General features: G+C 37.5%; 1 protein-coding gene across 1 annotated transcript; it reads left to right on the forward strand.

The window, feature by feature from the left end:
* The first annotated feature begins 10,051 nt into the window (after window positions 1-10,051).
* On the forward strand, window positions 10,052-10,990 carry LOC143387133 (olfactory receptor 2L13-like). The gene has a single exon (XM_076841765.1). The coding sequence runs from the start codon at window positions 10,052-10,054 to the stop codon at window positions 10,988-10,990; it is 939 nt and encodes a 312-aa protein (XP_076697880.1).

A 10,990-nucleotide genomic window follows, 5' to 3' on the forward strand; every position in this document is an offset into this window, starting at 1 on the left:
GTGTTGAGGGTAATGATTTGCTTCTCTTGATGAGGGTGTCCCTGAGATGTGGACAACAGAGGTCACATCAGTAATGACAAAAGAGGGCCTCAGTCAAGGGCTGCTGTGGTGTGGCAAGGAAGAAAGGTCTTCATTCAGATCGCCACAATGTTGCTCAATACCTGGTAGTTTCTGAAATCTGTATTTCATGTATTGTTATTCAATATATGCACAGTAATGGCACATAGTAATGTCTCTGAATATAATGATTTCTTTTCTATTTGCTTTATAATGCAAAATTACAATAAAATGAGCCTAATAAAACCATGAGTAAAAATTTGAGTATCTCATATGTTGTATTTATTACCTAATTTTAGGTATTCTGTATGCTCAAATCGTTTCTTTATTGTGAAAACTACCATTAAATAATAAAGTTTTTTCCATTATGTAGTAATTGAAAGCTTTTTTTATTACAGCTTTTTGTAAAATATTCAGTAATTAAGGTTATATTGCATATCAGGTTTTATATACCCCAAATTTTTTTAGTTGTTGTTTATTTTTTTTCACTGACACATTTTAATTTTACATAATAGTGTATTTTCATTCATTCATATAATATAACAACATATTTTGGTCAGTGTTGTTCCCGGGTACCTCTCCTTTCTCTTCCCTCCTCTGTCCCCTGAACCCCTCATGAGATAATTTTAATCTTCTGAAAAACATTTCTATTCATTCTTACACCTGAAAAATCTGTTGATGGAGAATGATATTCCAATCAATAATCATTATTGATAAGTGACATTAAATACAATTCAAGCTATTATGTAAGGATGCCAAGAAAAATGCTGAACCTTATTAGTCAGAAAAATCTCAGGGGCAGGATATAGTGTGAAGGCACACATGTCCTCACTGCTGTGGCCAGCTCTTGGGTAGAATGACCCCAGTCATGCTGTGACCCATGCTAGCAATCCCTCTTTTATACAGACAACAACACACATGGGTTATTCTTCAACTTGACGGTTTTTGTCTTCACAGCTTTTTAAAATATTCTTGGTGGCTTTTGGTTGTTGTTTGTTTGTTTGTAGAACCAATATGCCAATCTAAGTCTTTGACTGTAATGCTTAGACCATTTATATTCAGTATTATTATAGAGAGGTGATTTGTTTTTTTGCCTTTTTGATTTATTAATAATAATTAATTCAGATTTGTTTCTTCTTACAATTGCTATTCTTCTAGTAGGATTGAACCCTAGGATGGCTCTGATGTCTATTTTTCATTTATTTGGGATGAAATATTTCAATATATAATTTTGTAATGCATGCTTAATCACTGTGAATTGTTTTTATTTCTTCTTGTCATCAAAAAGATTGATTTCATCTCCAAGTCTGATAGGTAGTTTTCCTGGGCATGAATTTCTTGTTAAATACCTCTTTTTGTTCGGAATTTCTCCAATTCCCCTTGGTTTTTATTGCCTGGCCTAGAAAATCAGTTGATTAGCTTGCCTGTAAATGTGACATGTGCTTTTATTTTGGATTTTAAAAGTATATCTTTATTCTGTTGGTTAGGCATTTTTATTTTAAAGAGGATTTTTTAAAAAACTTTCCTATTCAGGGTTGCATTTGAATTTCAATTTCATTCCAAAACTTTGGAATTTTTTTTCCTACTCTTTTATTGAAAAGCATGTGCATTCCTTTAGTTGTCTTGTTTTTCATAAGGATTATCAAAAATTTTGTTTGAGCACATTCCTTTTAGTTATGCATGATGAGAGTTTATTTTGATATAATTATAAAAGAACAGAATATATTTTGTTCTAATTCAGTCACCAGTACTTCCCCTACTTGTCCCCCTGTCCCATCCACTGATCTTTCTACTACTTAATTAAAGTCTTTAAAAATTGCTGTCTTGTGTATGTACATGGTGATAAGATTCACTGTGTTATATTTACATATGCTAATTTTAATGTAATACAATTAAAATCAATGATAGATTAAAAATCAGAAACTATGCAAAGATTTGGAGATTAAATAATATGCTTTTGAATGATAAATGGCTAGCAGAAAAAATCAGGGGAGAAATTAGAAAATACTGAAAATTAAATGAGAATAGTGATTCAAAATATTAAAGTTTCTGAGAATATAAATACAGTTCTAAGAGGAAAATTTATGGCATTGAGTTCATACCTTAAAAGAATAGAAAGACACCAAATAAGTAATCTAACTTTACATCTCTGGGACATAAAAAAAGACCAAATCAACACCAAAATTTAGTAGAATACAGGAAATAATTGAAAGGAGAGACAAAAATCTATGAAATTAAGATAAACGAAAACAACAACAACATAAAATGTTAATGAAAGAATTGATTTTTGATAGGACAAATAAAAATTATATACTTTTAGCCCAACTAACTAAAAACAAGAAGGAATGGCTCAATTACAAAATCTAACATAAAAAAGGAAATATTACTACAGACACTACTGAAATCCAGAAGATCATCAGAAACTATTTTGAAAACTTATACTCTAAGAAGTTGGAAAATACTGAAGACATGGAAACATTCCTAGACAAATACGACCTTCTTAAATTGAGCTGGAAAGATACAGAAAACCTAAGTAGACTAATATCAAGCAATGAGATTGAAGCAGAGAACAACAGCCTTTTAAAAGACAAACTGCTCAACAGGATGGATTCCCACAGTAGTTCTACCAGTCCTTAAAGTTAAAATAATCCAATCCTCCTCAAACTGTTCCATAAATAGAAAGAGAAGAAACACTACCAGTTCATTCTATAGAGCCAGTATCACCCTGGCCCCCAAACCAGACAAAGACACATCAAGAAAAAAAAAAAACTTCAGAAGAATGTACTTAGTAAACATACATGCAAAATCCCCCAATAAAATAAAATATGACCGTTTCACATGTAAAAACACATTAGGGCCACCATGAATAAGTTTTACCCCGGTTATGCAGGTTTGGTACTACACACAAAACAATAAGTATAATCCACCACATAAGTGGAATTAAGGACAATTATTACATAATCACCTCATAAATGAAGAAAAAGCATTCAACAAATCTAGTATTCATTAATGTTGAATATGTGGAAAAAACTTACCACAACAGTGAAAGGAATACAAGATATTTACCTCCACAATTTAAAGAAAATGTATGAAAAACCCAATGCCTACATCGTACTGAATGGAAAAAAATAAAGATTTTCTCTAAAATCAGGAACATGGTAAGAATGGACACTCGTACATCTACTATTCCACATGTGTCTTGAATCTATTTCAGGAGACATGACACAAGACAAGGAAACTGAGACTATACAAATAGGTAAGAAATAATTCATATTATCTATTTGCTGATGACATGATCCTGTATCTAGAAGCCCCTTCAAACTCCACCAGAAGACTTTTAACACTGATAAATACATTCAGTAAAGTTGCCAGACACAAGAACAAAATGCATAAAAAATTCCTTTCCTATAGTGTGATAACAAATCGGGTGAGAAAGAAATCAGGAACACTTTCACATACACAATAACTTCAAAAACAAATATTTTAGAATGAATTCAATCAAAAAGCTTAAGTACCTTTGCAAGGAAAACTACAAACACTAAAGAAAGAAATTCAAGAAGACATTGACAATGGAAAGACTGCCCTTCTTGGATAGGTGGAATTAATATGGTCAAAATGGCCATACTTCCAAATACAATATACAGATTCCATGGAACCCTCAACAAAATAACAATGACATTTTCAAAGAACAAGAGAAAATAGCCCTAAAACTCTTTTTGGAAGAATAAAAATCCCAGAGTACACAAAACCATCCTTCATAAAAGTAGTGGGGCAGGAAGTGTCACAGTATCAAATCTTCAATTATACTACAGAACTATACAAAATCCACATAATATTGGTCTCAAAACAGACATGAAGAACAATTGAATAAAACAGAAGACACAGAGACAACTGACATACACAACGTCATCAGACACTTCACAAAGTTCCCAAAATCATTGGAGAAAAGACAGTCTGTTTAACAAAAAGGGGCTGGAAAACCTGCATGTCCATTTGCAGAATGAAACTAGATCCCTACTCTATACAAAAACCAACTCAAAGTGCAATAAATATCAAAAAATTACCCCCAGGAACTTTAAAATGCTAGAATAAAACATAGGCTGAACACTCCAAAGTATCATCACAGGCATTAACTTTCTTAACCAAAATATTAGTGCTTCAGAAATAAAAGCAAGGGTCAATCAGTGGGGCAGCATCAAATTAAAAAGCTCTACACATCAAAATTTAAAAAAAAAATGTATGAAGAGACAGCCTACAAAAAGAGAGAAAATATTCACCAGCTATTCTTCTAATATACAGAATATGTAAAAAAAATCAAAATATTTACCACCTAAAACCAAATAAACAAATGTATTAATGGGCAAAAGAACCAAAGAGATATTTCTCAAAAGTAGACATAGAAGGCCAAAAAATACATGAAAAAGAAAATTCCACATTCATAAGAATTTAGGAAATAGAAAATTGAAAATTCATTTCACTCCAGTCAGAAAAGGCATTATCAAGAATATAAGTAATAATAAATGCTGGTGAAGATATGGGGAAAATACACTCATGCATTGTTAATGGGACTATAAATTAATGAAACCACTTTAAGAGCTGTGTGGAAGTTCATCAAAAGTCTATAGGGACATCAATGATTATAGCGGGAAAATTCACAATGCCCATATTGTAAGAACAACCCCGGTGCCTCTCAAGAGATGATAAATAAAGGAAATTTGCTATGCATACACAATGGAGTTTTATTCAGCCATAAAGAAAAATGAAGTTATGGCATTTGACAGTAAATTGATGAAACAAGAAAATATCATACTCTGTGAAAAAGACAGACTCAGAAAGTCAAAGGGTGAATATTTTCTTCATATATAATGAGAGCCAGGTCACAGTTAAGTCCCACAAGTGACATGAAATGTACCCTTTCCTGGTGTACCAGTATGTGGTTTGCAGGACAGAAAGAGATCATCCCGTCTGTCACTGCTACCCATGCAACAGGGAGCAAACATCTGCATGCATACTTCTATGGAGTTCCCAGAACGTCCCTTCAATTGGTCTTGTTTAAAGAGTTGACAACTGTCAAGGTTGGTAGCACATGCCTTCATTCCAGCAGCTTAGGAGGCTGAGGGAGCAGGACAACAAGTTTAAAGCCAGCCTCAGCAATTTAGCAAGGCCCAGAGCAACCTAGTGAGAGCCTGTCTCAAAATAAAACATAGAAAAAGGGCTGAGGATGTGGCACATTGTTTAAGCATCACTAGGTTCAGCCTCTTATACCAAAAATTAAAAACAAAAACATTGACAAGAGAGAAATGTGTTAAGGGATTTTTCCAGTTTGATCGCCTAGTCAGTGTTTGGAGCTACCTGGTAGAAACCACTGTGCTTCCAAATCCTCATTTTATTACAAAACCTCGAAGTCAACCTTTAGTTTTGGAGAATTGCTTTCCTCATTCGCATTTTCACAAATCAATTTGTGAAAAAGATATTTTGTCACATCATAATTTAATTCAGCCACCACAGCCAATAACTTGCTTAAGAATCTGACTAGACTATAGAAGGTAATTGCTCTCACTACTATTGCTGATATCACCCAGCTCAACACTGCTTCTTGTTGATCCTCAGTTCTAACTTACAAAATGGGAGGTTTTAGTAGACATGACCTAACACCCCTATAGATCCTCATCCTGTTCTGGAATGACTGAGCTCATCCCTCTTGAGACTAATTCTGGGCAGCAGGAGAGAGTGACAGCTGAGTAGGTTGGCTGATTTATTCCACACTTCAACCAAGTTCACCTTGAAGCTAGCAAAGTCAGGTGAAACGACCAAGTTTCTCTCCCTTGGGCTTGGACCCTGGGGATCCATTAGAGGAAGAAGGACATGTAAGGCTTGAAGGAGGAAGGCTCTGTGCATCAGAGGCAGCAGTTCTTCCTTCTGTCCCACTCTCCAGAAGTAAGTGTGGCATGTTTGAGTCTGTTTTACTGGAACAAAGGAAGAGCAGAGGGAGATGACTGAGCAAAGCAATAAGGAAGCAGCTCTCAAGGTGAGGAGCTCTGAGAGTTCAGCATAAGATAATACTAGAGGTGGGAGCCGTGGGCACTGAGTGTGTTCTGAGAACTCCCTCCTGCTGCCTTTGACTTGTCACATCAGGAGTGCTGGGTGAGATCCAGGCCAGCTGCTCAGTGACAGGACCTAGTTGTTTAGCTTGACAGAGTGTCAGCACAGCTTGGGGTTTAAACATTTTAAAGAATTCAATGGACTATTTGGTGGGAATGTTGTAAATAAAAACAACTTTTTCTCTCAAACCCCAGTCTCAAGAATATTACAAAATGTAAGTCAAAATACTATTATTGTGATAAGTTAATTTGTATTAGCTTAAACTAGAAGATATTTGGGTGGTAAGGTTTTCTTATCATATGGTTTCAATCAATGTAAAAAGAAATTAATATACCAATCACCATGAACATCTTTTAACTCTCTGTATGTGATACTTTCAATACAAATATAAGTATTCCTAACAAATGACTGGACCATGGAAGACATAAACTTGCAGGAGACTGTGTATACAGATCTTGGTACTACCAGCTATGCTGACATCTTTATTCCTCTGAAATTTAACCTGGATGATTAAACGAAGGGGGAAAGTACCACAGGCAACTTTCATGTCCTGTTTTTCAAAGCACAGATACTATAGACTGATCCCCCCCCAAAAAAATATATACTGACATTTCATTAGTTTGAACTCTTATATTAATTTACTCTGAGGCTATTACTTGGTTCAGTTAATCAGCAAAACTTCTGAGAGCCTACTATGCAATAGCCCCTGAGTCAGGGGGCAGAGACAGAAGATTCAATGGGTCCCCCCAGTCTCTAAGCAGCACCCAGTTTGCTGATGTGCTCAGACCTCAGGGGTCCCTGGCATGCTTGGCTTCCTTTGCTAAACCCAGGTAGTCCCAGATGTCCTCATTGCCCACTGCCCCATTTCTGCTGTGGGCTCCTCCTCTCAGCTCTCTTGTCAACCAGAGCCTCCTGTGTGAGCTCCAGAAGGAGACCTGACCCCATGTCAAACTCATTGGCCTCTCACCTGGTCCAGAGCAGAGTCTAAGTCCTCACTCCTCCTGCACACTTGCCCTGGGGCCTGAGTCTCCAGAGCCTTCTTGGTCTGCTGCTGTCCTGATGACCCAGGCAGGCTCCCCCCCCAGTGCTGGCCCTGCTCTTTAGTCTGTGCAGAGTGGTCTAGAGCCTGAGGGCTCTAACAGCACCTCCTTGGAGTGGCTTCCTCAATGCTGCTGCCCAGCTGTCCCTCTGTCCTTTCTCCCTGCTCTATCATTCTTGCTATTACTAATGTGCACATACCTCACAGCATTCATTTGAGCTGCTACTCTGTTGTCTATGTCACCCACTAGCTATGAGATCCAGAGTGTGGAATGTTGTCTATGTTAACCATTAAATCAAGTCAATAGCCAGGAACACTGCCATTAATCAATCCATAATTTGAAGAACCAAATGTGGCACATGCTGAGGATCTTGTGTTTATCCTCTCTATGAGGTCATGGATTTTGTTCATAAAGTTAGGAAGTCAATCACCCAACTTTCCTGTTGTCTTGTGATTCTGTGCTCCAGTTGGGCTCCTGACATCTTGTGATTCTGTGCTCCATGTATATTTACCTATTGGCATTTGTCAATTAGACAACTATCAACATGCCTTCACATTTTCCCAATAAACTCATTTTCCACTTTCATTTATTTTTACCAGAGGTATATGTAGGGCAATTCATTTTAAGTTATTAAATGTGAATGATGGCATCAAACCCTTAATAGCTTTTCTTTCTTTTGAAAAATTGATAATGCAAGATGACTATCCAGATTAATAGTTTGGACAGGATGTGTAGTCAATATTTCTTTAAGGTGGAAAAATACAAACATATAAAATGGAAAATCTCATACCAAGTCTAGATGAATGAAGATGTCAAAACACATAGACTGGAAATATAAATCACAATTCCTGAATATTTGGGAGAATATTGATAGAAAGAATAAGAGCCAGAACTGGAATGACACAAAGAGTAAAGAGAGGCTCTACAGAGTGAAGATACAGGTATGAATTCCCAAGTAACAGCATGGGCACAAAATGCAAAACAATATTATTTAGGAAGGGAATTTTGCTCATTTTATCTAACTTTGATTTTCACTCTAAATGATTAATGCCTTTTACTTTAATGATTAACTCTGAAGATGAGAATTCAAACTCGTTAGCTATAATTCCTAAGGCACCACTTCTCACATGCTTCCTACTTGCACAGCTCAGCATAAGATCCCACCCTCCTGCCTGTACTGGGTGAGAATTAAACTTCAGCACAGGGAGATAAAACCAAAAGCCCAAGATCCATGTGCTCCTACCTCCTCTCAAAAATGTAATTAGGCATGATCTCTAAAGGAGATCAAGACTAACACAAATTGAATTGAGTGAATTGTGGGATACAGATTAAGCATTTTCTAAGGGATCAGCAAATGTTTAAGAAGTAGGCACATAGGCTCATAGTATGTTACCTAAGATGACTTAATTTGAAAATGTAATTATTCACATCAGTAAATTATTTCGTTCATATTTTTAAAATGATGTCATTAATGCCTGAATTTACAGAATTTGGGCTATGAATACATTATAATAAGTGATATAATAAGAAGACTAGTAAACAAAGCCGGTACATCCAAGATTCCTATAGAAACAAGAATATCTGAGTGTGTGTCTCCCTTATCTATAGTCATGCTATATTTTTCTCTACCGTGCAGATTCTAAATGGTGCTCTGAAAAAAAATGGTGAGTTTTGCCAGTAAATGGATGGAAGTGGAGATATTGTGCTAAGTGAAATAAGGCAATCCCTGGAACAGATGTACTCTCTGTATGCAAATACTAACTCACAGCAAGGGGGCAGAGGAAGAATAGAAGTTTGGTGCCTTAGACAAAAGTGAACCAAGTCAAGGTAGAAAGAAAGGAATAGGAAAGATGTGGAATGAATCTGGCCTAAGGCTGCTATGTTCACATATGAATATACCATAGTGAAAGTCCACAAGATGTACAACCATAAGACTGGAATCTTAATTAGAAAAAGATGCACTCCATGTTTGTATAAATAAGTCAAATTAAATTCTGCATGTTAAAAAAAACTGGGGAAAACTACTTTGCACATTATTTGATCTGTCACTTTTATCATGTATTATTTCTTATATGAAGAAAAGAAAACATATGCATGAATTTCTATGATTGATTTAGAATTCATAGGGGATAAGCAAGTAGAAATATGGAGGAAAGAGAAACTATCAGAGAGCACATTATAATTATGGTAGATCTTACAGGACACACAAAAAAAATTATGTTGAAGAACAAGGCTTTTGGGTGGTGACCCATTTTAAGGGCCATCAGAGCAGCTTCTGTTTAGGAGGTGAGCAGCACAGCTCTGGGAGAAGACCCTGGCTTACTCAGCTGCAGCAGTGCCAGTGGGGAGGGGAGAGCAGGCACTAAAGGTGTGGAGGAGGCGAGGTCACTGAGGATGCAGACTCAAGCACACAGGGCACTTCTGTGCCCCACAGGCCATGTCTGTGGTGAACCTGAGTGCTGAGTTGGGGAGCTTGGAAAGCAGGATCCTGGCTTCCTCGGGGCTGAGCCTGGTGCATAGTCCTAGGAATGCTCCTGCTAGGAGTCAGCAGGCAGGAAGGCTCCAGCTACCTCACTGGGTTTGACACAAATGGTACTCGAGTTTATATCTTAAGACATAAGATATACATCTCTCTATGACTTGCTGAGATGGTTACCTGAGAGAACTGGGACTGGAACACTAAGTTTAGGTCTCAAAATCAATTCAACAAAAGCTACACTGTTGGAGAAAAATTAATCCCTTCTTTACAAACACTAATAAAGATGATTTCTTTTTCTTTTCCTTTTCTGTTTTATTTCAGGCTAAGTTCTTATTTTGTTTACATTTCAAAGAAATTAAAGGAGTGTGTTTTCATGGAGAAATGGAACCAAACTTCAAAGGATTTTATGTTGTTGGGGCTATTACCCCCAAACCAAACTGGCCTTCTTCTTTTGTTCCTTATTATATTTGCATTTGTTCTTGCCTTGATGGGGAACTCCGGAATAACTGCCCTCATCTTCTTGGACCCCAGGCTCCACACCCCCATGTACTTTCTCCTCAGCCAGCTCTCCCTCATGGACCTGATGTACATCTCCTCCATTGTCCCTAAGATGGCATACAACTTCCTCTCTGGCCAGAGGAGCATCTCTTTCCTGGGCTGTGGTGTGCAAATGTTCTTCTTTATAACCATTGCCTGTTCTGAAGGCTTACTCCTGGCCTCTATGGCCTATGACCGCTTTGTGGCCATCTGCCACCCCCTCCACTATCCTGTCCGCATGAGTAAAAGAAAGTGTTTGAAGATGATCACAGGAACCTGGATACTGGGGTCCATTCACTCTCTGGCATATACCACCTATACCCTTCATCTTCCTTATTGCAGGTCTAGGGCCATCAATCATTTCTTCTGTGAGGTCCCATCCATGATGCCTCTGGTCTGTATGGACACCTGGATCTTTGAGTACATTCGGTTTTTAAGTACAGGCCTATTTCTCCTCCTTCCTTTCCTTGGCATCACGGCCTCCTATGGACGGGTCCTTTTTGCTGTCTTCCACATGCGCTCAAAAGAGGGAAGAAGAAAGGCCTTCACCACCTGCTCCACACATTTAACCGTGGTGACATTTTACTATGCTCCTTTTGTCTACACTTATCTCCGGCCCAAGAATGTCCGCTCACCAACAGAAGATAAGAACCTGGCTGTCTTCTACACCATCCTCACCCCCATGCTCAATCCCATTGTCTACAGCCTGAGGAACAAGGAGGTGCTAGGGGCCATGAGGAGAGTGTGGGGGATGCTCTCCTCCAGGAAAAAATGA

Source organism: Callospermophilus lateralis, unplaced genomic scaffold (assembly GCF_048772815.1).
Source record: "Callospermophilus lateralis isolate mCalLat2 unplaced genomic scaffold, mCalLat2.hap1 Scaffold_9667, whole genome shotgun sequence".
Taxonomy (NCBI): Eukaryota; Metazoa; Chordata; class Mammalia; order Rodentia; family Sciuridae; genus Callospermophilus; species Callospermophilus lateralis.

What these genes read in the sequence shown, in the direction of transcription:
- LOC143387133 (XM_076841765.1), top strand. Translation starts at nt 10,052, where the DNA reads ATGGAGAAATGGAACCAAACTTCAAAGGATTTTATGTTGTTGGGGCTA.